General features: G+C 37.6%; 1 protein-coding gene across 4 annotated transcripts in view; it reads right to left on the reverse strand.

The window, feature by feature from the left end:
- RB1CC1 (RB1 inducible coiled-coil 1) overlaps positions 1-26,866 on the reverse strand; it is a 97,058-nt gene that overhangs the window by 40,508 nt on the left and 29,684 nt on the right. For all 4 annotated transcript variants that reach the window (XM_073998813.1, XM_005563310.4, XM_005563309.4 and 1 more), the window contains exons 4-8: positions 25,739-25,865; positions 25,399-25,569; positions 16,448-16,650; positions 13,929-14,358; positions 8,077-8,247 (exon numbers count right to left, since the gene is read on the reverse strand). Coding sequence is in view for 3 of the 4 variants with exons in the window: in XM_005563310.4 (XP_005563367.1) it covers positions 8,077-8,247; positions 13,929-14,358; positions 16,448-16,650; positions 25,399-25,569; positions 25,739-25,865 (1,102 nt within the window). In the remaining variant the exon portion in view is untranslated. The remainder of the gene's footprint in view (positions 1-8,076; positions 8,248-13,928; positions 14,359-16,447; positions 16,651-25,398; positions 25,570-25,738; positions 25,866-26,866) is intronic.

The following is a 26,866-nucleotide window of genomic DNA, read 5'->3' on the forward strand; positions in this document are numbered from 1 at the left end:
TTGTCAATTTTGGCTTTTGTTGCCGTTGCTTTTGGTGTTTTAGACATGAAGTCCTTGCCCATGCCTATGTCCTGAATGGTATTGCCTAGGTTTTCTTCTAGGGTTTTTATGGTATTAGATCTAACATTTAAGTCTCTAATCCATCTTGAATTAATTTTCGTATAAGGAGTAAGGAAAGGATCCAGTTTCAGCTTTCTACTTATGGCTAGCCAACTTTCCCAGCACCATTTATTAAATAGGGAATCCTTTCCCCATTTCTTGTTTCTCTCAGGTTTGTCAAAGATCAGATGGCTGTAGATGTGTGGTATTATTTCTGAGGACTCTGTTCTGTTCCATTGGTCTGTATCTCTGTTTTGGTACCAGTACCATGCTGTTTTGGTTACTGTAGCCTTGTAGTATAGTTTGAAGTCAGGTAGCATGCTGCCTCCAGCTTTGTTCTTTTGACTTAGGATTGTCTTGGCAATGTGGGCTCTTTTTTGGTTCCATATGAGCTTTAAAGCAGTTTTTTCCAATTCTGTGAAGAAACTCATTGGTAGCTTGATGGGGATGGCATTGAATCTATAAATTACCTTGGGCAGTATGGCCATTTTCACGATATTGATTCTTCCTATCCATGAGCATGGTATGTTCTTCCATTTGTTTGTGTCCTCTTTTATTTCACTGAGCAGTGGCTTGTAGTTCTCCTTGAAGAGGTCCTTTACATCCCTAGTAAGTTGGATTCCTAGGTATTTCATTCTCTTTGAAGCAATTGTGAATGGAAGTTCATTTATGATTTGGCTCTCTGTTTGTCTGTTACTGTTGTATAAGAATGCTTGTGATTTTTGCACATTAATTTTGTATCCTGAGACTTTGCTGAAGTTGCTTATCAGCTTAAGGAGATTTTGGGCTGAGACAATGGGGTTTTCTAAATATACAATCATGTCATCTGCAAACAGTGACAATTTGACTTCTTCTTTTCCTAACGGAATACCCTTGATTTCTTTCTCTTGCCTGATTGCCCTAGCCAGAACTTCCAACACTATGTTGAATAGGAGTGGTGAGAGAGGGCATCCCTGTCTTGTGCCAGTTTTCAAAGGGAATGCTGCCAGTTTTTGCCCATTCAGTATGATATTGGCTGTGGGTTTGTCATAAATAGCTCTTATGATTTTGAGATATATTCCATCAATACCGAATTTATTGAGCGTTTTTAGCATGAAGGGCTGTTGAATTTTGTCAAAAGGCCTTTTCTGCATCTATTGAGATAATCATGTGGTTTTTGTCTTTGGTTCTGTTTATATGCTGGATTATGTTTATTCACTTGCGTATGTTGAACCAGCCTTGCATCCCAGGGATGAAGCCCATTTGATCATGGTGGATAAGCTTTTTGATGTGCTGCTGGATCCGGTTTGCCAGTATTTTATTGAGGATTTTTGCATCGATGTTCGTCAGGGATATTGGTCTAAAATTCTCTTTTTTTGTTGTGTCTCTGCCAGGTTTTGGTATCAGGATGATGTTGGCCTCATAAAATGAGTTAGGGAGGATTCCCTCTTTTTCTATTGATTGGAATAGTTTCAGAAGGAATGGTACCAGCTCCTCCTTGTACCTCTGGTAGAATTCAGCTGTGAATCCATCTGGTCTTGGACTTTTTTTCGTTGGTAAGCTATTAATTATTGCCTCAATTTCAGAGCCTGCTATTGGTCTATTCAGGAATTCAGCTTCCTCCTGGTTTAGTCTTGGAAGAGTGTAAGTGTCCAGGAAATTATCCATTTCTTCTAGATTTTCTAGTTTGTTCGCGTAGAGGTGTTTATAGTATTCTCTGATGGTAGTTTGTATTTCTGTGGGGTCGGTGGTGATAACCCCTTTATCATTTTTTATTGCGTCTATTTGATTCTTCTCTCTTTTCTTCTTTATTAGTCTTGCTAGCGGTCTATCAATTTTGTTGATCTTTTCAAAAAACCAACTCCTTGATTCATTGATTTTTTGGAGGGTTTTTTGTGTCTCTATCTCCTTCAGTTCTGTTCTGATCGTAGTTATTTCTTGCCTTCTACTAGCTTTTGAATGTGTTTGCTCTTGTTTTTCTAGTTCTTTTAATTGTGATGTTAGAGTGTCAATTTTAGATCTTTCCAGCTTTCTCTTGTGTGCATTTAGTGCTATAAATTTCCCTCTACAAACTGCTTTAAATGTGTCCCAGAGATTCTGGTATGTTGTATCTTTGTTCTCATTGGTTTCAAAGAACATCTTTATTTCTGCCTTCATTTCATTATGTACCCAATAGTCATTCAGGAGCAGGTTGTTCAGTTTCCATGTAGTTGAGCGGTTTTGATTGATTTTCTTAGTCCTGAGTTCTAGTTTGATTGCACTGTGGTCTGAGAGACAGTTATAATTTCTGTTCTTATACATTTGCTGAGGAGTGCTTTACTTCCAATTATGTGGTCAATTTTGGAATAAGTGTGATGTGGTGCTGAGAAGAATGTATATTCTGTTGATTTGGGGTGGAGAGTTCTATAGATGTCTATTGGGTCTGCTTGCTGCAGAGATGAGTTCAATTCCTGGATATCCTTGTTAACTTCCTGTCTCGTTCATCTGTCTAATGTTGACAGTGGGGTGTTGAAGTCTCCCATTATTATTGTATGGGAGTCTAAGTCTCTTTGTAAGTCTTTAAGGACTTGCTTTATGAATCCGGGTACTCCTGTATTGGGTGCATATATATTTAGGATAGTTAGCTCTTCCTGTTGAATTGATCCCTTTACCATTATGTAATGGCCTTCTTTGCCTCTTCTGATCTTTGATGGTTTAAAGTCTGTTTTATCAGAAACTAGTATTGCAACCCCTGCTTTTTTTTGTTCTCCATTTGCTTGGTAGACCTTCCTCCATCCCTTTATTTTGAGTCTATGTATGTCTCTGCATGTGAGATGGGTCTCCTGAATACAGCACACTGATGGGCTTGACTCTTTATCCAATTTGCCAGTCTGTGTCTTTTAATTGGACCATTTAGTCCATTTACATTTAAGGTTAATATTGTTATGTGAACTTGTTCCTGTCACTGTGGTATTTGCTGGTTATTTTGCTCGTTAGTTCATGCAGTTTCTTCCTAATCTCGATGGTCTTTACATTTTGGCATGTTTTTGTAATGGCTGGTATTGGTTGTTCCTTTCCATGTTTAGTGCTTCCTTCAGGGTCTCTTGTAAGGCAGGCCTGGTGGTGACAAAATCTCTAAGCATTTGCTTATCTGTAAAGGATTTTATTTCTCCTTCACTTATGAAACGTAGTTTGGCTGGATATGAAATTCTGGGTTGAAAATTCTTTTCTTTAAGAATGTTGAATATTGGCCCCCACTCTCTTCTGGCTTGTAGAGTTTCTGCCAAGAGATCTGCTGTTAGTCTGATGGGCTTCCCTTTGTGGGTAACCCGACCTTTCTCTCTGGCTGCCCTTAAGACTTTTTCCTTCATTTAAACTTTGGTGAATCTGGCAATTACGTGTCTTGGAGTTGCTCTTCTCGAGGAGTAGCTTTGTGGCCTTCTCTGTATTTCCTGAATTTGAATGTTGGCCTGCCTTACTAGGTTGGGGAAGTTCTCCTGGATGATATCCTGAAGAGTGTTTTCCAACTTGGTTCCATTTTCCCCCTCACTTTCAGGCACCCCAATCAGACGTAGATTTGATCTTTTTACATAATCTCATACTTCTTGCAGGGTTTGTTCATTTCTTTTTTTTCTTTTTTCTTTAGGTTTCTCTTCTCACTTCATTTCATTCATTTGATCCTCAATCGCTGATACTGTTTCTTCCAGTTGATCGAGTCGGTTACTGAAGCTTGTGCATTTGTCACGTATTTCTCGTGTCATGGTTTTCATCTCTGTCAGTTCGTTTATGGCCTTCTCTGCATTAATTATTCTAGTTATCAATTCTTCCACTCTTCTTTCAAGATTTTTAGTTCCTTTGCGCTGGGTACGTAATTCCTCCTTTAGCTCTGAGAAGTTTGATGGACTGGAGACTTCTTCTCTCATCTCGTCAAAGTCATTCTCCATCCAGCTTTGATCCGTTGCTTGCGATGAGCTGCGTTCCTTTGCAGGGGGCGATGCACTCTTATTTTTTGAATTTCCAGCTTTTCTGCCCTGCTTTTTCCTCATCTTTGTGGTTTTATCTGCCTCTGGTCGTTGATGATGGTGACGTACTGATGGGGTTTTGGTGTGGGTGTCCTTCCTGTTTGTTAGTTTTCCTTCTAATAGTCAGGACCCTCAGCTGTAGGTCTGTTGGAGATTGCTTGAGGTCCACTCCAGACCCTGTTTGCCTGGGTATCAGCAGCAGAGGCTGCAGAAGATAGAATATTCCTGAATAGCGAGTGTACCTGTCTGATTCTTGCTATGGAAGCTTCCTCTTAGGGGTGTACTCCACCGTGTGAGGTGTGGGGTGTCGGTCTGCCCCTAGTGGGGGATGTCTCCCAGTTAGGCTACTCAGGCGTCAGGGAAGCACTTGAGCAGATAGTCTGTCTGTTTTCAGATGTCAACCTCCGTGTTGGGAGATACACTGCTCTCTTCAAAGCTGTCAGACAGAGTCGTTTGCGTCTGCAGAGGTTTCAGCTGCTTTTTGTTGTTGTTGTTGTTGTTGTTTAGCTGTGCCCTGTCCCCAGAGGTGGGAGTCTACAGAGACAGGCAGGACTCCTTGAGCTGCTGTGAGCTCCACCCAGTTGGAGGTTCCCAGCCGCTATGTTCATCTGCTTAAGCCTCAGCAATGGCGAGCGCCTCTCCCCCAGCCTCACTGCTGCCTTGCTGCGAGATCGCAGACTGCTGTGCTAGCAATGAGGGAGGCTCCGTGGGCGTGGGACCCTCCCAGCCAAGTGTGGGATATAGTCTCCTGGTGTGCCCATTTGCTAAGATCCTTGGTAGCGCGCAGTATTGGGGTAGGAGTTACCCGATTTTCCAGGTGTTGTGTGTCTCAGTTCCCCTGGCTAGGAAAAGGGATTCCCTTCCCCCTTGCGCTTCCCAGGTGAGGCGCTGCCTCGCCCTGCTTCAGCTATTGCTGGTCGGGCTGCAGCAGCTGACCAGCACTGATTGTCAGGCACTCCCTAGTGAGATAAACCCAGTACCTCAGTTGAAAATGCAGAAATCACCTGTCTTCTGTGTTGCTCGCGCTGGGAGTTGGAGACTGGAGCTGTTCCTATTCGGCCATCTTGCTCCGCCCCCCCCATAGGATTTTATAGAATGATGAGTTCATAATATGAATATAGGAATGAATTTGACTGCACCAAAATTTAAAGCTTCTGATTTTCAACCCATATAAATTATCAACAGACAAGTATCTGTATAATCTATAATAAAGAATTATCTAAACAATATATGAAAAATTCTAACAAAAACATGAAGAAGAAAATGTGGAGAATGACAATTCAGAGTAAATACATGGCAAACACTGATAACAGAGAAATTACTCTTCTCCTTACATACTGGAAGTGTTGACTGATTTTGCTTCTATAGCAGGCATTAGAACATTATTAATTAATATTTAAAATGAACAAACACCTTAATCCAACAATCCCACTACTGGAGATTGTGCCTACAGAAATACTAGAACATGCATGTAAAAATGGGTATATTGAGATATGCAATGAATATTTCTAATATGGAAAAACTGAAACAAACTAAATAATCACCAAAAGAAGTATGGTTAAATAAATTTTGTTTGATTCATTCTATGGAAGTTAAAAAACAACACTGCAGAAGAAGCAAAAGATCAGGAATGCAGAGTTCTGTCTCTAGTAATGGTAGTGTATAATGTCGATCAAGCTCCCTGTGGCTTTAGGGATGGGAGATCTAGGAAGGCAGTGAAGAAGCCAGGCACAGTGAAAGGGCTAGAATCCAGGAGAACGAAACCGAGAGGAGAAGTTAGGTGACTAGGAATGCTTTGCTCTGAGGAATTCTATTGATTCTTGAAGAGGAGTCCAAAATTAAAAATAAGCAGTCAGCAGTCCTGACTTCCCTGAAGGGCTAGAAAATTGAAAATTGAAGACCAGAGCCAGCCAAGGGAAGGTACAATGGAACAGAATTTGTTTGCGTTCAGATCCCTAAAACCTATATCCTATGATTAAAGGTAAACTAAAAGTAGAACGGCCATCCCAATAACTAGAATACCAGCTTCCAATCATCCAAATCTCTGAAACTGAACTAAAGTAATTTACGATGGTAACTGCTCAAAGTACATACCAAAAGCAAATATAAATTCTCTGCAGAAGAAAATGTTATCCTAGGCCTCATAATATTTCTTTGATTTTTCTTATTAAAAAAAAACCAGGTACATGAAAATGCAAGAATGTTAAGAGTGAGAATTATAAGAAACACCACCAAGTATATGGCTGGGCGCTGTGGCTCAGCACTTTGGGAGGCCGAGGCAGGTGGATCACCTGAGTTCAAGACCAGCCTGACCAACATGGAAAAACCCTGTCTCTACTAAAAATACAAAATTAACAAGGCATGCTGGTGCATGCCTGTAATCCCAGCTATTTGGGAGGCTGAGGCAAGAGAATCGTTTGCACCCAGGAGGCAGAGGTTGCAGCAAGATGAGACAGCGCCACTGCACTCCAGGCTGGGCAACAAGAGCGAAACTTCCTCTCAAAAAAAAAAGAAACACCACCAAAGATAAACAGACACACAAGAACAGGCAACACAGTGAACAGATAAAGACTTAAATTGCTATATGCTTATTAATGTGATCAAAGAGATGATGAATGGCTAAGACTACATATTTGGGGGTAGAGAATATGAAACTATATAAACAAAAGAACCAAACTGAAATTGTAGAGCTGAAAAATGAACAAAAATAAGAAATGAGCAAACAGTTAGCTAAGTTAAACACTAAAGAAGAGAAGAAGTTAAAATGTAGGTTAAAGGTAAATATCTAGAATGAAGCACAGATGGATAAAAAGACAGAAAATACAAGAAACAAGTGTAAATGAAACGGATATGGTGAAAGGTATAACACGTCTAACTGCAATCACTGAAAGAGAAGGAAAAGCAAGCGAGGGAAAAGCAAGAGCTGAAGAGAAACTGACTCAGATTTTTCCCAAATGGTGTAAGTCATTAAGCCACAGATTCAAGATGCACTAGAAGCCCAAAGTAGGATAAATACAAAGAATGCCACATCTTGGCACCTCATACTAAAATTGCTAAAAACCAAACAAAAGGCAAAGAAAAGACCACAAATAAAATGCTAACAACCTAGAATTTTACATGAACCAGGTAAAAATATCCTCCAGAAATCAAGGTGATTTAAAGAGATTTTCAAACGACAGAACTGAACATATCACTAAAAGGAAATACTAAAGGACGTTCTAATTCACATCAGCCTTAACTATGATGTCAAGGAAGTATGTTTTACCTTAAGAAAAAAGAAAAAAAGTTAATATGGGGATGTAACTATTTATATGTTCCAATGAAAGAACACAATTAGAGGAAAAATACTGGCAAGGAAAATTAAACTAGAAAAACAGGTGTCAGAATCTGATTATGACATTCAACTATTCAGCTATAGGTGGTTTTGCCACAATGCTTGTCATGGTGGGTGAAGGACAAGCAATCATGAATTTAAGAGAGGCACTGGTTTGCTAAGAAACGTCCACGTTTATCACTCTTAGCCATTCCACCACTTTCCTTTGGTTTAAAATCCGCTTTTTCAACAGTTCTAGGATTGTGGCATTAAATTAGATCTAAAACCTAGGTATTACTATTAGAAGTATTAGTAAATTCTTCAAGCTTTTGTATTTTCCTTCTATTCTTAAAAAATTTCATTTCTTATCCTTTGTCCTACGGCGGGGGAGGGTAGTAGGAAGCATTCAAATTTTTAGCACAGTAACTGATAGGATCATACGCTTTCAACATATCAAAAAATGTTCATTTCTGCCCCCAGCCTCAAGTAGCAGTTTCATGGTTTATCTACAGGAAACTCAACCATTAAGAACATGCCCTTCTGCTTTATTACAAGCAAACAATACATTACAAATATTCAAGGATAAAGTGAAAATATGGTACACACCAAATTGATATTGCACATAAAACATGTGTACAGAAAAACTACAAATTCCTTTTCCTGAGAAAAATCTAAAATAGGTACCTGAGCAAGCTCTTTCTGTTCATTCACCAGCCGGCCACAGCTAGCAATCATCTGGTCCAGGGCGTAGAGCCGATCTTCAAGCCCTTTAATGGCTTTCATATTCTGATTATCAAGTTTGGCAATAGTTTGACGGCATTCTGCTATAAATGGTCGAATAATCCTTGGATCAAGCTAAATGACAAGGAAACACATATGAATACAATTTTCAGCAAATAGTTTAAAATGCATTTCATGCTATTCTGACATACAGCTTAAGAGAGAAAATAAGTGATAAAAGACATAAAAAAGCAAAAGCATGGGTACTCTAAGTTATACTTTCATAAGAAGGTCAAGTACAGGATAAATATCATCCTAGACAACACTAAATTTACACTAGAATACATAATTAGGAATACAGTTTCAGGAATCACACATTTCAATCAGTGTTACAATTTAATCACTTCTCAGTATCTCTCAGAAAAAGGTATTTTCAATGTCAGCATAATATCATTAATTCTCTTATCAATGCAACTTCTCTTTAAAACATATAAACTTCTTTGGCAAACTTATCTCCCTCCTGGAGACAGAAGATAAAACTTCTTTATTCTCAATCTCTAGCTCCTCAACGAATCTGCTTGCTCAATTATGCTTTCTCACTCTTCCATCTCTCCTGTTCCCTGGCTTTAATTATACACATTTGCTGAAATTCATGGAACCTATAAAATTTTCCAGTAATGCTCCTGGTCCCTTAAAAAAATATTTTACCTGGCTGCCTTTCCGTCTGCGTTTTCCATAAAAACCGCTCAGCCAAAAACTACCAATGACCTTGCTTCACTTGAGGCTCTTCAACAGTTAGCATGGCAGATAACCTTTTCCCAACCTTACAGGCTCTGGGAAGTTACTTCTACTGGTTCCTTCATAGCATCCTTTTCTGGCTCCTTTTGCTCTGTCTAATCTTTCTAAAATAGATGATTCAGAAGCCCATTTTTACTGTTCTCAATATGATTTCAGCATTAAGTATAACTTTTCTGGAGATAACTCCCAAGTCTACTTCAATCACTCATCAGTCTCACAAATTCTCAAGCTGTGTTTCTGTTTACTAATAACTACATGTAGGTATCAACCATGAAACCTTCTATTATTGACTTACTATGCTTGTTCCTAATAAACCCCCCAAATGACTTTCTTCTGCCCACAGAAAATATCCAATAAATGTAGAATACAACAAAAGCTTCATTGATCTGATATCAGAGAAAATCAAGCCTCTCATCTTTTCAAGCTGAAATGTCTATCATTTCAAGATAAACTGTGTTTTTCTATCTCTGATCTTTGTTCACAATTCTTATACTGTTTAAGTCAACCTCTCCTTCTATTTAAAGATCCTAGACAAATACTACCTCCTTCATGCTGCCTTCTCTAATCTCTACAGTTGAAAAAAATTGATTAATGCATAGTCTTGTACGCAGAGAACATACAAAAGCAATTAAAATTAAACTACTTTATTGTTATTATCAAAAATCCAGTGCAGTTAAATAAAAGGCTGCATGTCTAACACCACCAAAAAAATTAACAAAACCATTATTTCAGAATAGGCACCACTAGTTTTGCACAATGTTGTCTCAACTGAAACTTGTACATTTGTGAACATTTTCTCACTTTTCTCAATTTTGTGGTAACTGAGTCCAATGTGTATATATTTCTACACCCGAGTACTATGCAAATCAAAGCCTGGTTACAAATTATTAGAACGATAAAGATGAAAATTGGTTCAAATGTTCAACCTGGGCAAAATTACAATTATACATAAACTTAACATAGCAACAACTTAAACCAAAAACAAGGGCTCCGGAATACGACGTATCTGAACTAACTTAATTCATTGAAAGTATAACTGCACTGACAAACATAGGAGAGTATTTGATGATTCACTAAAAAGTTTGCATAACTTCCTAAAAAAATTTTTTTTTTGAGCCAAGTTCTGGCTCTGTTGCCCAAGATGGAGTGCAGTGGCATGATCACAGTTCATACTATAAGCTCCAGCGATCCTACGGCCTCAGCATCCCTAACTGCTGGGACTACAGGCATGTGCCGCCACAATCAGCTAATTTTTAAAACAATTTTTTGTAGACATGGGTCTCACCCTGTTACCTAGGCTGGTCTCAAACTCCTGGGCTTAGGCAATACTCCCACCTTGGCCTCCCAAAATGCTAGGATTATAGGCATGAGTCACCGTCCCCAGCTGACTTCCTAAAATTTCACTGCACTTAATATTTTATTCCATTTGTCCACAGGTAATAAAAATCTTTGAAGAAATGTTTTAGATTACATATATTTAAACCACAGAATCTCATTAGTAATTATTTAGCCAATTTTGAATAATTAACAGGCAGTGATACACTAATTTTTATTCTTGGGCTCTTTGGCATCTACAAAGGCTAATATTATTTTTAACTGAGAAAAAAACTATAAAACAAAGTTTCTTACACTCTCTCTTAAGCCTCCCACCTTTAAACCCACTCCCCTGCATAGATTCCTTAAAATCACAAGTTGTCTGAAAGAAATGCTAAAGCTCAATAAATTATGCTGGCATTAACCTAAACAGTTTAGAAATGTGCTAAATGCAGACGCTTCCAATTATTAATCGTCGGAAACACAAATCAGTGTGCCTTCTGTAGTATAATCTGAAACAGAACACTCAAGCATAATCTTAAAACCAGGTCAGTGGCTCACACCTGTAATCCCAGAACTTTGGGAGGCTGAGCCAGGCGAATCACCTGAGGTCAGGAGTTCAAAGCCAGCCTGGCCAATATAGCCAAACCCTATCTCTACTAAAAAATACAAAAATTTGCTGGGCGTGGTGGCAGGCGCCTGTAATCCCAGCTACCCGGTAGGTGAAGGCTGCAGTGAGCCGAGATCGTGCCACTGCACTCCAGCCTGGGTGATAGAGCGAGACTCCATCTCAAAAAACAAAAACAAAAAAAAGAGTCTTTTTAGCAAGAATACACTAAAATCTAAAAAAATGAGTCTACAAAAATGCAGCAACAATTCTAAATTTTTTCTGATAGATAAAATGGGGGAAAAACAATAATTCACAAAACTAGCATCTCTTAATCCACAAAAATATAAAACTAGGAATCCCATGTTAAGTGACTTATGGATGACAGAGGTAGTAAATGAATGTCAATGCCCAGATTTGAGCCCCTGTGATTACAAATCCTAATTTCCAAAATACCTATGTCTTGACTAATTTCCCGAGAAAGACATTTTAATTTGGCAGTTGAAAATACATGATACAAATACTGCTACAATTGGAATTAATCTGCAAAAACGATAGATTTAAACTGAATTTCCTTTTACGGATAAAAAATCTTGGCATATGTTTTTATTACTTCATTGGCAAACAGCGCTATTGCAATCAGATATCAAGTAGGTTAGTTGTTTTGGACACCTGTTTAATAAAACAGGCGTAAAAAACCATCTCCAATCAGAGAGAAATCTCATACTCAGTTCATCTTCAGAAATGCCACTAGTGTTATCAAGAAAAAGTATAGTACTCCTGAGAGGAGAAAAATATTGATCTAATAAAAACATCAAGGCAAAATGCCATTCATTATGCAATACATCACATTTATAGATCATGTATTTTGTAAAATATAAATAAAAATATATACATAAATTTTTCCAAAATGGATTTTAATTGCTTTAGAATATATATTGTTTTATTTCAAACATTTATTTTAAACTCTGGCGTACACGTGCAGCATGTGCTGGTTTGTTACATAAATGTGTAAATGTGTGCCATGGTGGTTTGCTGCACAGATCATCCCAGCACCTAGGTAATAGGCCCAGCATCCAATAGCTACTCTTCTTGATAGAGCAAGTAATAAAAAAATCTAATGGGCATATGCAACTAGTGAGTATAGGCACCACTTTAAAGTCATGTTAGGCACCATTATAGGCACCACTTTAAAGTCATGTTAGCTAATTTTGAAACAAACAAGAATAACCAAATAAAAGTTTGTATTTTGCTTTTGTAATATAATGGTCATGTAAAATATCACAAAGACTTCAGATGTTGTTGCTATGCCTATTCAAAGTAGCATTAACCTCTAAAAAGAAAAAAGCGATTGCTTAGTAATAACACTATACCTATTTTCTGAAGGTATAAATATTTCTGACATTTATTTATTCATTCATTCATTAGAGATGGAGTCTCACTATGTTGCCCAAGCTGGTCTTGAATTTCTTGCCTCATGTGATCCTCTCGCCTCAGCCTCCCAAGTCACTGGGATTACTGGTACAGGCCACTGTGCCTGGTTGACTTTTCATTAAGTCAGAGGATCACTGTTCCTTTCCTTTAGTCATACAAAGTGAAAAAAATCTATGACTCTGTGAGATTTCACACTAAACATGGAAATATAAAGCCGATTTCAGGTTCTCTTCATATATATAACTCTGTTCTGACATCTGGCACAGTTTAATTATAGAAAATATGACAGGCCAGGTGCAGTGGCTCATGCCTGTAATCTCAGCACTTTGGGAGGCTAAGGCAAGAGAACTGCTTGAGCCCAGGAGTTTTGAGACCAGGCTGAACAACATAGGAAGAAGACCCCGTCTGTGCAAACAATGAAAAAATTAGCTGGATGTGGTGGTGTGTGCCTGTGGTCCCAGATACTCAGGAGGCTGAGGTGGGAGGGTTGCCTCAGCCTGGGAGGTAGAGGCAGCAGTGAGCTATAATCATGCCACTGTACTCCAGCCTGGGCGACAGGGTGAGACCCTATCTCAAAAAACAAAACAAAACAAAACAAAATATCTCAATTATTCTCATCACAATCATGTAAGTGATTATCTACAATCATAAATGGTATTTTCAGGCTACTACAAAGTCAATAGTTTAAGCAGGAACACTAACTTTCATTCATTTTTGGCAGTGATCAATCTTTGCATAACATATTACATACTTCTCTGACAAACATGTCTTAATGGAAAGAAATGCTTAGCCTATAGAATGTCATCAAGAAACTGGACACTGAAAGAATTACAAAACCTAGATTTTTAGTTTTCCATTTTACTGTATCCTATACCTTTAACAGCAATGTATGTATTCTTTTTTAGGCATCCCAGACAATGTGCTATCCTGCTCTAAATAGTGAATCAAAGATGAACTCTTTTTCGACTGCGTGCTCCTTGAAAAGTTTAACTATTTTTAACAATTATCTTTTGACAACAGCAGTCTTCACAACATTATTTAATATTTCTGTAACAATGAAACATGCCCCATCAACTTCCTTCCTGGTGTCAAAGATTTTGCATCAGTTTACGGATCAGATATGAAGGGATATTTATTCCTCAGGTTTAAAAGGTTTTCAGGTGTGCTGGAGAAGACCTTAATCCAAATTACAAGCTCACTATAATTATAAAATACAACTAAAAACACAGTATCTACGTTTCAAATTTTAAAGATCTCAGGCAGATGCAGTACTTAAAATTTCTTCTTTAAAAGTCAGAAAGAGGTTGCCTCTAAGGAAATGGTGACTGGAAAGAGTCACAAGGGGACTTTCTGGGCAATCAAATTTTCAGTATTTTAATTTGTGTGGTAGTTATTCCTTGCATGAACCACTCAAGACCTGTACAGTTTACTGTATGTAAATTATTCTTATTGCACTAGAAATTTTCCTATTAATCTCAAATAATCTTCACAAATTTATAATCAATTCATAAATAAAATTATGAATTAATTTGATTCAACCTATGTTAAAAGTTTCACTCCAAGGCTCACTAATTTCTACTAAAAGGTAATACCCATTCTCTCAGTACATAAAATATTTAGGATAGTAAAATGACAACAGAAATATCAAATTAACATTACTTACCCTGCTCATAGAATCAAAGCACTTCCTGACCAAAGATTCCACATCATTAGGTCTATCTTGAACATTTATCCAGTCTAACAAAGAAACATTAAAAAAGGGCAGATCACCATCTTTAGTGTCTATCGTAGTTTCATCTTGCTGATGAACAGTACTTTGACAAGATTCCCTAATCTCTTTGCCACTTTCAGCATCTGTGGTATCTGGGGACACGTGTTCCACTGACTTGGGAAATGAGGTTAACAAAGATTGGTTAGTTGTTCTAGGCATATCAGGAGAGAGCACCAGTTCAGTGGATCTTTTCATCTCAGCTTTTTCCGTGCCTTCATGTTCAGGTAAAGAATCCAGTCTTCCCAAACATTCTCTGTAACTATGTCTGGTTAGGCACTCCAATAGTGGAATCTTGGCCATTACTGAAACTGCAGTTCCTAAACTTAAAATACAAAAGATCTGTCAGTAAAACTATGAGACTGCTCTAGTTAGGAATTAGCATGTTTGAATGAAATCACATATTATTACATACACAAATGTCACCACCTCTCCATAACATTATACATACATAAACTAGTCTATGAGTTAGCTATTCACTAAAAGAAGTCTAGTTTAGCAGAGAGAGGCTATCATTAATACATTAAAATATCACTCTAGGGCCGGGCCTAGTGGCTCACACCTGTAATGCCAGCACTTTGGGAGGTGGAGGCCAGCAAATCAGTTGAGGTCAGGAGTTCGAGACCAGCCCGGCCAACATGGCAAAGCCCCATTTCTACTAAACATACACAAATTAGCCGGGTGTGGTGGCAGGCACCTGTAATCCCAGCTACTCGGGAGGCTGAGGCACAAAAATCGCTTGAACTTGGGAGGCGGAGGTTGCAGTGAGCTGAGATGGCGCCACTGCACTCCAGCCTGGGTGACGGAGCAAGGCTCCATCTCGAAACAAAAACAAAAACAAACAAACAAACAACACTCTAAAGTAAAGCTAGCTATATTAAAGAAGTGAACACTAGGCTTTTATAAAACCTTAAAGATAACAAATTTAAATTTACAAAAAGATTCACCATAGCAGTATCTTAGAATATAACCTTATGGCCTTAAGTAAATCAAATATATCTGATATATTGAAAGCACAGGATAAAAATAACAATCCTAATAAAGATACTCTTGTACTCATAACACCCTAAAAATAGGTTTATGTTGTCAAAAGCATGGGGAATATATGAAATCTTAGTGATTTAACTTCTATAAAATCATATGCAATATGATGTAGGTCCCTACTTTAAATTGATACAGCTAATAGAACCCATAGAAAAAGTTACTTGAAAAGGTTCTCATTTAAACTTTAAAAAGATCTTTCCAGTCTTAATGAATCCTTCTCTTTCCTCCCAAGATTTTTCCCTTTTTAAGGCCAAAATCTATCTAATATTCATACCACAAAAAAGAGAAATGTGAATTTAAAAGGTTACCCAAATTTAAAAAAACAAAAGAAACAAAAAGAAAAGACAAAGATCAAAACCAGAACATGCTACTTGCCTCTAATTCAAGGTCAAGATAATTAAAAGAAAAAAAAAAAATCTACAGATCCGAAACAAAAAACCTGAACACAAAATGCTAAAAGCATACGCACACACACACAATAAGGGTTAGTTTCATGCTGAATTACTGTTACATTTTCACGTTAACTATAGCCCTTTTAAAAAAAGAATCAATGTGTATTAAATGTACTTTTATGCAAAGAACTAAAACTTGCCATCTTAATGAGCATTGAAAACACATGGGCTGGCTGGGTGCAGTGGCTCACGCCTGTACTCCCAGCACTTTGGAAGGCCGAGATGGGCAGATCATGAGGTCAGAAGATTGAGACCATCCTGCCTAACACGGTGAAACCCCGTCTCTACTAAAAATACAAAAAAAAAAAAAATTAGCTGGGCATGGTGGCGGGCGCCTGTAGTCCCAGCTACTCGGGAGGCTGAGGCAGGAGAATGGAGTGAACCTGGGAGGCGGAGGTTGCAGTGAGCCGAGATCATGCCACTGCACTCCAGCCTGGGTGACAGAGCAAGACTCAGTCTCCAAAAAAAACAGGACTTTTTTTTTTTTCCACCTCATCAAACCTGCATCAGGATGGTAATATTTACAAAGAACTTAAAATTTTCCTCCATTGTCCAGGGTTTGGAAATGTGCCTACTTCTGTTAGATGTTATTTTTCACATCTTGCCTTTTGTTTACTGGACAAGATATAAGCAAAGATTCTTGGTTTTATAAATGACTTCAAAAGTATTTGGGGCCTTATTACAAGTAAAACAATTCAAGAGAAAGAAATGTGGGAGACTCATAAGATACATGGTAAACAGAATTATCATTTTTAAATTAAAAACTATAACCTACAAAGCACTATCAGAAAAGGCTCAAATAATAAACCTCAGTTATAATAAATATATGGCCTATAAGAAACAAATTTGCAGTGATTAAACCTACTGATAAATTTCAAAGGCATTTTAAACAAATATCCATTTTAATGGCAAACATACTGAGTAAGTTTTAACTTGATGTCTTCTATGGACTGCAGATAATTTGAATAAATACTTTCAAACTTGAAAAGTAGCTTTTGGTATGAATTTGAACAGTCCTCCAGGTTGGCCATAATTGCAGCCCAGCCTTGGTGCTGAAGATGTTCATCATGTACAAGACCTTCACAAAAAGAACAAAGTTTCTTGGCAACTTCATACATTTCCTGTATTGAAAAAGAATACAAAAGAAAGTAAAAGAAGGCAATGGTTTGTTTGCAGAAGTTTTCAAACGTTTACAAACATGTATGTGTGAATGCGTTCTAGAGCACATTTAACAAATTGTTTCAAAAGACTGTTTTAGTTTATCTCTGTTTACCTCTGTGAAAGAGAGCCTAAACGTAAGTGAGGTGTTCAACGTAAGAGAGGTGTTATAACCTATAACATAAGTGAGGTGTTTCCGAGCAGGTATCCTAAGACATAGTCAAAAGAAGAATCCATAAGATGCTACCTCTGAAAAACAAACGAATAGTGCTTTCAATTATTTGACTAATGATCAACATCTGCCATGTCAAATGTCACTGTCCTCTGGTATTATCTCAAGACATACATGTTAAAAACAATTTTTCGTGAAGGCAAAGCTAAAATACATCATCTACTTCTAGATTAGTATAACTATAACACATTTAGTAACCCTAAATGAGATTCTAGAAAATATTTATGCAGTTAAAATACCTTCAGAAAACAGACATCTGACATTCAATTCCAAAGAATGAGGAATAAAAATAATTATTAAGGATAAATTACAAGGCAGCAACGTAGATTGCTTTATATATGGAGATATATAAAGAAGTCCACTGTCACAAAATATTTTAGTTGGCTAGGAAATAAGACAGATCATTCTACCTTTGTTAACTGATATGAGACAGATATAAAAGTCACAAAAGAGAAGTCAAAACTTTCTGAAGGCATTTAACTTAAGTATCAAAGTGTGAAAAGAATATGAACAAAGATAGGGAAAGAAGTACTTCAGAAGAGTGGAACATGATGAAGTGGCAAAGACAGGAAATATAAAGTGTTATTGGTTAAGAACAAATGGTCTGGAGGAAAAAGCGAGAGAAAAAGGGCCAGATGATCAAAGACCCAGAAAATACTAAGGTAAGGAAGGAATTGGACTTTACTCAGAAAAGACCTCCTGAAGAACTCTTTAACATGAAGAACGTAATCAAATAGATGCTTTAAGAAAACTGATAATACAGAAAATGTTATATGGTGGAATGGGAAGGCACCTAAAAGAATGGATGTAAAATGATTATCTTTAAGTTGTCCAGGCAAACTATAAAAAAGCTACTGTAAATACTGCAATGGTTGGTAATCTAGTTACCAAGGTAAATAAGAAGTAAGATGGTCCTTATGGGGTAGGAACGTCAGTAAGATGATTATGTGCCATGTCACTAAAAATTAATCAATCACGCAGCCACTAAAATAGAGTGGGAAAAAACTCTGGAATTATGAAGTGACAGAAATGATAAAATGTTTTCAGATTTTTTTAAACAGATGAAAGAGATGTGACACCCTTGAAATGATGAGTAAAAGAGTTGTTGGGTACATTAAAGCAACAGGTTCTTGCAGTGCATGCAGAAAATGTAGGAGGAAGATTCTTAAATACACAAAAGATGGAGGATATAAAATATTCAAATGTTTAAATTTTTTGAATTGTTAAAATTTATAGATGTAAAATAAGTTGAACTGTAGCACTGTTTACCAGGAAAATAAACTTGGGATATTTCAAAAATGGGAGTACCTTGCAACAATGAAAAAGGAATAATGTGTATAGTATGGGCCAGGCGTGGTGGCTCTTGCCTGTAATTCTAGCACTTTGGGAAGCTGAGGCAGGCAGATCACCTGTGGTCAGGAGTTCGAGGCCAGCCTCGCCAACATGGTGAAACCTATCTCTACTAAAAAACAAAAATTAGCCAGGCATGGTGGCACGCACCTGTAATCCCAGCTACTGGGGAGGCTGAAGCAGGAGAATCACTTGAACCCAGGAGGCAGAGGTTACAGTGAGTCGAGATCGTACCACTGAATTCCAGCCTGGGTGACAAAAGCGAAACTCCATCTCAAAAACAACAAAAAAAGCATAGTATGCTTCCATTTGTTTGGGGAGGCTAAGGTTGGTTAGAAATGTGAAACAATAGAGGTATGAGATAGAAATGCATTTTGTGTGTATCAAAGTCTAGGAAAATGCAAAACAAATGTTCCATCATCAAGATGGACTACGGGATGGAAGGAAAAAGGAAGTATTTTCTCTATGTATTTTGCTGATAAGCACGCCAAAATTATGACCATTCTGTTTTAGAAGATAATATTGTTAATGAACAAATTTAGGTGAAAAGAAATATCTTTACAGGTAAAATATGAAAGTTTGCTATGTGGAAGTACAATGATATGAACGTAAAGAGCACTGGCCTTGGAGAAAAGAGGTTCTTTTTCTTCTACCTGGCTATCTGGCCTTGAAGAAATGACTTAACTTCACCTGTTCTTAATTCCGTATGTATATAAGAAAGGGCTAACAGTTTCAGTTGTAAGATAAGGAAGTAAAGATGTCTCTGCCTGCTTCTCCTTCATGAAACCAACCAAATACAAAAGGAAACCAGGAAACAATTACCACCTCTACACATACAATATATGCAGCAAACCTGTGAAGAACATGAAAACTGGATCAACTTGGGTCAAATAAAAAGGGCACCCACTGTGAAAGAATAACAAATCTCAGGAACCCCAAATCACTAAGCCAAGGGAAAAGTCAAGCTGGGAACTATGTCAGGCAAACCTGCCTCCAATTTTATTCCTAAATAAGATAGCTACAAAGATAAGAAAGCTACATACCTCCCTCACAATTTTGCCACAAGGAAATTTCTTGTGGGCTTCAAGATCTTTAACTTAAAATACTTCTGCTAAATTTCACCTTGGCAATGTAAACTGACAGCGTATCTTCACATGTGCGGGACAGAAAGTCATACCTCTGCTCGCCTAAAACAAAGGCCTATCTGCTTCCTCACTGAACCAGACTAAATTATGTATTCAGTGAAAGACTGATCAAGGACTCCAAAAAAATGCAACCTTTTGTCTCTTATCTACCTATGACCTGGAAGCCCCCGCTTCGAGTTATCCTGCCCTTCTGGACCAAACCCATGTACTTCTTACACATATTCATGTCTCATGTCTCCCTAAAATGTATAAAAGCAAGCTTTACCCCGACCACCTTGGGCACATGTCATAAGGACCTCCTGAAGCTATGTCTTGGGTGTGTCCTTAACCTTGATAAAGTAAATTTTCTAAATTGATTGTGACCTGTCTCACGATAATTTTGGTACACACCACTATTGTAGACATTTAGCAAAACTTGGGAGAACTGAATCCTCCTTGTGAGAAGCCTGGGTAGACAGCAAGAACCTCTTGGGGCCCTATCTGAAATTAGAGAGTAGCAGAAGAAGTAACACCTATTTACATGACATACTTGCAAAAAGCCAAAGGAAAAACTGTGAGAAAAAGTCCCTAGAACTGCTAAATTTTGTCTAAGGAGAAGGACAGAATAAGTCATCTCTGTCCCTTTCTTATACATACACATTCTGCTTCTAAACAGGGATCCCCTGTGACCCAGGGCAGCTTCCTGCTCACCAGGTTTCCTACACTGTCTTGTAGAGGAATAATTCTACTCCCTCAAACACAAGCAAAAATTTTAACATATGAAATCTTTACTAAATTACCCTAAGAAAAAAAAAGTTAAAAGTAAAAAAAACTAAATGCAGAAAAACTCTCCCCAGGACCAAATGGAAATTATAACCAAATTCTTTCCTAAGAACTTAGTCTAATTTTGTTTTATAAAAAAGAACTCAACACAGAGAGTTAGCTCAGGAAATACATTAAAAAGAAACATATCACTGATTGAAGGCTACACTGGAAGAAGACACTGCTGAAAACAGAGAAGTCTAAATCAGGCTTTAACAACCAAGACAAGTGAAATGAAAGGAACTACCATGAAAACAACAGCTAATATATGGGGAAAAAAAAAGGACAGTGAGCACTGAGTCCATTTCAAGATGAAATCTGAAAGAACTATGGACATTTTGGTATGGAAGAGGTTGCAGAAGTAGAAGACAGACTTAAACTGTCAAACTGTCAAAAAGTATTCTGATTTCTTTACACTACAGTAGTCAAAAGAATGTATTAGGATATTCACAGTAGGTTGAGTCACATTAGTTGAACACTAGAAACAATCTCAATATCCACTAGTAGCAGAACAGATAGAAAAAAAAACCTGTGGCATATTTGTATAATAGAATACAATGCAGCGATGAATACAAACCATCAATACATGCAACAGCATTAATCATTCTCAGGAACATCATGCGCATAAAAGAGGCTAGACACAAAAGAACAGAAACTACATTATTCCATTTATTTACATTCAAAAAGAGACCAAGTAATCTTGGTTTAGAAGTCAACATACTGGTTAGCATTAGTGAACAGGGAGGATGAAAACTGATGGGGAGAAAGTCTTAAGTAGGGCTTCTGGGTTGAAAGTATTTGTTTCTGTGGGTTTTTTTGTTTTGTTTTGTTTTGTTTTTGAGATGAAGTCTCACTCTGTCACCCAGCCTGGAGTGCAGTGGCGAGATCTTGGCTCACTGCAACCTCTGCCTCCTGGGTTCAAGCGATTCTCTTACCAGAGCCTCCTGAGTAGCTGCGATTCAGGCCCATGCCACCACGCCTGGCTAATTTTTTTTTTTTTTCTGTTTTTTTTTTTTTTTTTTTTAAAGTAGAGATAAGGTTTCACCATATTGGTCAGGCTGGTCTCAAACTTCTGACCTCATGATCTGCCCGCCTTGGCCTCCCAAACTGCTAGGATTACAGGCATAAGCCACCACACCTGGCTGAAACTATTTTTATCAATGTGTTCATTGTGAAAATTCACTAAGAATGGATGTACAATTACAGTTTGTGCATTTTTCAATATGCATATATCTCAATAAACAAAAATCCATTCTTAAATTCACCAACAGGGTAAATGAGTCGAAGGTCACACCACAAGTAAATGAGGTAATCGGATATAAACTCAGAAAATCTGACTTTAGAGACCACATCCTGGACCATGAAGAAATACCACCTCTAATTCCTTACATAACGAATTGATTAGAACTATGTTGTTGTTTTGGTTATAGCAGCTTTAGAATTTGTTTTATAAGTCTCAAAAGAGGGCAGGCATGGTGGGTCAATGTGTTTTATAAATCTGAAAAGAGGCCAAGTATGCTGGCTCATGCCTATAATCCCAGCACTTAGGGAGGCCGAGATGGGAGGATCATTTGGGCCCAGGAGTTTGAGACCAACCTCAGCAACACAGTGAGATCCTGTTTCTATATAATAAGTCAATAAAATACCTAACGTAAATGATGAGATAAGGTTGTGGAACCACAGCCTAGATTTCAGAAGATGTATGGAAACGCCTAGATGCCCAGGCCAGTTTGCTGCACAGTGCAGCAAACCAACATGGCACATGTATAGCTATGTATCAAACTTGCATGCTGTACACATACACCCTAGAACTTAAAGTATAATAAAAATAAAAAATAAAAAAGTAAATAAATCTGGAAAGGTACATTTTTGCCCCCATCTTCCATTCTTCTTATGACTTTCTAGGCGATTTCTGGACACTGACCCTTCCATATGAATCTGAAGACCATTTTAGATCCAAAACAAAACCCAAAGCTTCTCCTATGCTCCAAAAGAAATATCATGGCAATTGTAACTACAGTTCATAAGTTCATAATTATATTAAAAATGAGATACGTCTTGTCATTTGTTTCATGGCCATTTGTTCATTTAAGAACAATTTGTTCATTTGTTGTGTTCATTTCTTTGTTTTATGTAACTTGTTTTACATTCTTGAATATTTTATATAGCCAAATTGTTAAGTATATTTTGAAGTTCTACAAAACTATATATATATATAATTTTGAAGTTTTTGCTGCTGTTCAGATTACAGTATTTTTTTTCTATTTCTATCCTAATGCAGTGGCCAGTACAGAGAAACTCTATTCATTTGAATATATTTATCACATATCCAGTCACCTTACCAAAACTCTGGAGAGGTTTTCATTAAAATCCCTTAATTTTCCAAACATGCAACCATATTATCACCTAAAAGAAATGTTTTTCATTTATCATTTTCACCATTTATTTCACTGATTTCATTTTCTTATTTCCTCAACGCTTCAAAGTACTGAACCACTGTTTCTGTTTTACGCAAACATGGCCCTAGCATTTCACTAATTTAAAAGCTGCTTAGGCTGGGTATGGTGGCTCATACCTGTAATCTCAGGTGAACGTGAGAGAGATGATTTAGCGTACCTGGTGGAAAAAATTTCTAAGCAGCAAAGCATTTAAGAGGTGACTTGGGTACCTTTAAAGCCATTCAGTTTTATAAGGGAAGCAGAGCATAAAAGTTTGGAAAATTTGTAGCCTAACAACGTGATAGAAGAGAAAAATTCGTTTTCTGGGAATAAATTTAAGTCGGCTGCAGAAATTTGCACAAGTGGCAAGGAGCCTAATGTTAATCCCTAAGACCATAGTGAAAATGTCTCCAGGCTGTGTCAGAGACCTTCACGGCAGCCCCTCCCATCACATGTCCAGAGGCCTAGGAGGAAGGAGTGGTTTCATGGGCCAGTCCCAGGGTCCCCGTGCTGTGTACAGCCTAGACACTTGGTGCCCTGCCCCCAGCCACGGCTGAAAGGGGCCAACATACAGCTCGGGCTATGGCTTCAGAGGGTGGAAGTCCCACGCTTTGGCAACGTCCACATGCTATATTGAGCCTGCAGGGGCACAGAAGTCAAGAATTGAGGTTGGGGAATACCGCCTAGATTTCAGAAGATGTATGGAAACACCTAGATGCCCAGAAAAGTTTGCTGCAGGGGCAGGGCCCTCATGGAGAACCGGTTAGGGCAGTGTAGAAGGAAAATGCAGGGTTGGAGCCCCCAGAGTCCCTACTACAGCACTGCCTAGTGGAGCTCTGAGAAGAGGGTCACCGTCCTCCAGACCCCAGAATGGAAGATCCACCAATGGCTTGCACTGTGCACCTGGAAAAACCACAGACACAACGCCACCCCGTGAAAGCAGACGGGAGGGAGGGTGCACCCTGCAAAGCCACAGGGAAGGAGCTGCCCCAAGTCCATGGGAACCCACCTCTTGTATTAGTGTGACTGGGATGTGAGACCTGGAGTCAAAGGAGATCTTTTTGGAGCTTTAAAACTTGGCTACCATGCTGGTTTTCGAACTTGCACGGGACCTGTAACCCCTTTGTTTTGGCCAATTTCGCCTTTCGCCTCCTGCTGTAATTCCAAGCCTCTCCAGCCATGAGGTACTGTTAAGTCCAATTAAACCTCTTTTTCGTCTCAGGCTCAGGTATGTCTTTATCAGCAACATGAAAACAGACTGATATAGAATGCTTGGCATTTGAATCTCGGATCACTAATTCAGGATCTCAACAGCAATCATCATCTTTCTCATTTCATTTATGTATTTAAGAAATATTTTACATATGATGCATTAAAAGAGAAATAATGCTAGCTTATATTTAATATAATTCCTGATACATGTATTTCTGCCATTTTGTTTTCTTTGTACTTTCTTGTTTTCATTCTTTCGCTGAATAGTTTTAATTGCTCTCTCTCTCTAATCACTTGAAAATTATATAGCCTAGTTATCCTTTAACTTATTATCATATTTAATACTCTCTATCAAAATGTAGTATGTATACTTTTCAACCAAATCAAAAAACAATTCTAAAAGATCCTATTATGTAAATTCAGTTTACAGAAGTATATTTTTTAAAATTTTGTCCTCCCAAAGCACTTTTGGACTCGTAAATGTTTATTAAATATGTTTCACACAGATGAGGTTACTTCCTTTTAATGTTGTATCCTATGTGAAAAATGGGGGTGTTTGTACAAATGTATATACTGTTTTTTTGTTTTTTTTTTTTTTTTTTGAGACGGAGTCTCGCTTTGTCGCCCAGGCTGGAGTGCAGTGGCCGGATCTCAGCTCACTGCAAGCTCCGCCTCCCGGGTTTACGCCATTCTCCTGCCTCAGCCTCCCGAGTAGCTGGGACTACAGGCGCCCACCACCTCGCCCGGCTAGTTTTTTGTATTTTTAGTAGAGACGGGGTTTCACCATATTAGCCAGGATGGTCTCGATCTCCTGACCTCGTGATCCGCCCGTCTCGGCCTCCCAAAGTGCTGGGATTACAGGCTTGAGCCACCGCGCCCGGCCGTATATACTGTTTAAAACAAATCTCTAAGAGTTTTACTAATTAAAGCAAATGTTCGGTAACGTTATTTATTTTTACAAAACGTAAATACTACTATTTCACTGGTTCTGACACATTTTTTTCATGATTAAAAGAAAAATGTAGCTTACTACTGACAGCTTAATGTCAATGACATTACTAGAAGGTAAATAGCAAATTAAAAAGGAAAATCAAATGACCGGGAAACAATCCGTGGCAACTGCAAGAAGCAGTGTTAAGAGCTATATATTAGAAAGAAACCTGATTCTCCTCCAGGAACTAACCATAAATATGGAAAAAATAAATACATTTTTAGAGCTATGTAAGTTCTCTGTCTGTATCTACTCTAACGTAGGTCTTTTATTAATTAATGTTCAAAAGTAACTATTTACATCTAGGAAAGAAGGTGACCAAATGATGTTAAGACAGCTGTTCCACTCTAAAATACTGTCATTATCAAAGTAGAATAACTAGCAATGTATGACCCAGAAATTTTAAAACTAGATTAACCACAAAATATTTTCAGTTTGTCAAACTTCCTGCATGCTTCCTATGCAATTTAGACTACTGCGCTATTTAGATCCGAATGCTTTTAGAAGCAATCAGTTAGTTAAAATAATTGTTTATATCTTACCACTGCAAGCTGTGTCCTTGAAGCAACAGTATGAAAAACTGCAGGCATCATAAGAGATTCTTCAACTTTTATTTCCATGTCATTTTCTGTCGAAAAGGTAGTTTTAGGAATAGCAGGTGGACGATCACATAAGATCATTTCTTTGTTAAAAAGAAAAATTGGATTTGTATCCTATATTTTTTAAAAAAGGAGAAATAACCAAAATAAAATGTTATAAATACTGAACGTGCACATTGCCTTCAATATATGAAGCAAATAAACCTTACTTTTGAACACTGAGTTCCCAATGTGCTGTGAAGGTGGTGTGCATTCTTGTGTGAAAGGACTCTTAAATACCTACCGTCCCAGCACTGTAGGTACACACTCTTCGATCTGCAGCCATGCATTCTCCTCCATTAACCACCAGCACCTGGTGTTGAATAGCAATCTTGTATTTGCTTTGAATGGCATGCTTAAGGTCTGCCACACTTCAAAAACATGAAATAAAATAAATCGGTTGTTTATATTTGCCCAATGATTTTATTTTCCAAGTAGTACTATGTAAAAACACCTTAGAGGTTAATGAATTTCACTCTAAAACTTTCCCCAAAAACAGTAATAAAGAATACAAGCTTCCTATTTAATGAACTGGATTCCCTAACAACTGACTGACCTTAGGTAAATAACTTGCCCATGCGTCATATCTAGAAGTGAGTCTATGAAATGGAGGCAGTAGACACATTTATTTTGGAGTTATCTATATAACACAGCAAAGGAATATGCTCAAACTGATTATCAGGTCTATTAAAATCCTCAGGCTACATAATTTTTGTTAAAATCTCCACACGTTTTAGAAACTACATTAAGTCTAGCACCTGTGAAGATTCCTTCCTAGCCCTGTATTCCAAAACATCATTCATGTAAGGGTAAAACCAAGTTTAATGAAAACTAATTCTGAAAAAAAAAAAATCCATAATTCAATTTTTACAACAAAGATTATTATTTCACACTTTATAGTAATTCCACTGTCAGATTTATACTGCATTGCCATCAAGTCTTTACTACTATGGTCACTATAAAAATATAAACAGCGTTGGAAATGATACTTAACTACTTCGATTTTCTTCCTGTCCTGTCAAGCTAGAGAATTATTAGATACCTGAGTCCCACTAAATTTGGCTGAAAATATTAAATTTATTTTTTCTCTCATTAACAAACAAAATAAACCTATTGACATTTATTCATAAACTGATCAAAAACCATGGAAGTGATTATACATTGTTTTATGAAGCTTCCAATAATTCCCTTAACAATGGCCTGTGAAACGCAGAACAGCAATTGACTACAGGTACTTATAACAATGGAAATCAGTTTGTTTTGTGGGTAGATCTATTTACTGTGAATATTATATTCATGGCAACAGGACAAAGCACAATTTAAAGAATGTAATTAGTATTTTAGAGAAGGACAACAATTATATATAAAATAT

The sequence above is a fragment of the Macaca fascicularis genome, chromosome 8 (assembly GCF_037993035.2).
Source record: "Macaca fascicularis isolate 582-1 chromosome 8, T2T-MFA8v1.1".
Classification (NCBI taxonomy): domain Eukaryota; kingdom Metazoa; phylum Chordata; class Mammalia; order Primates; family Cercopithecidae; genus Macaca; species Macaca fascicularis.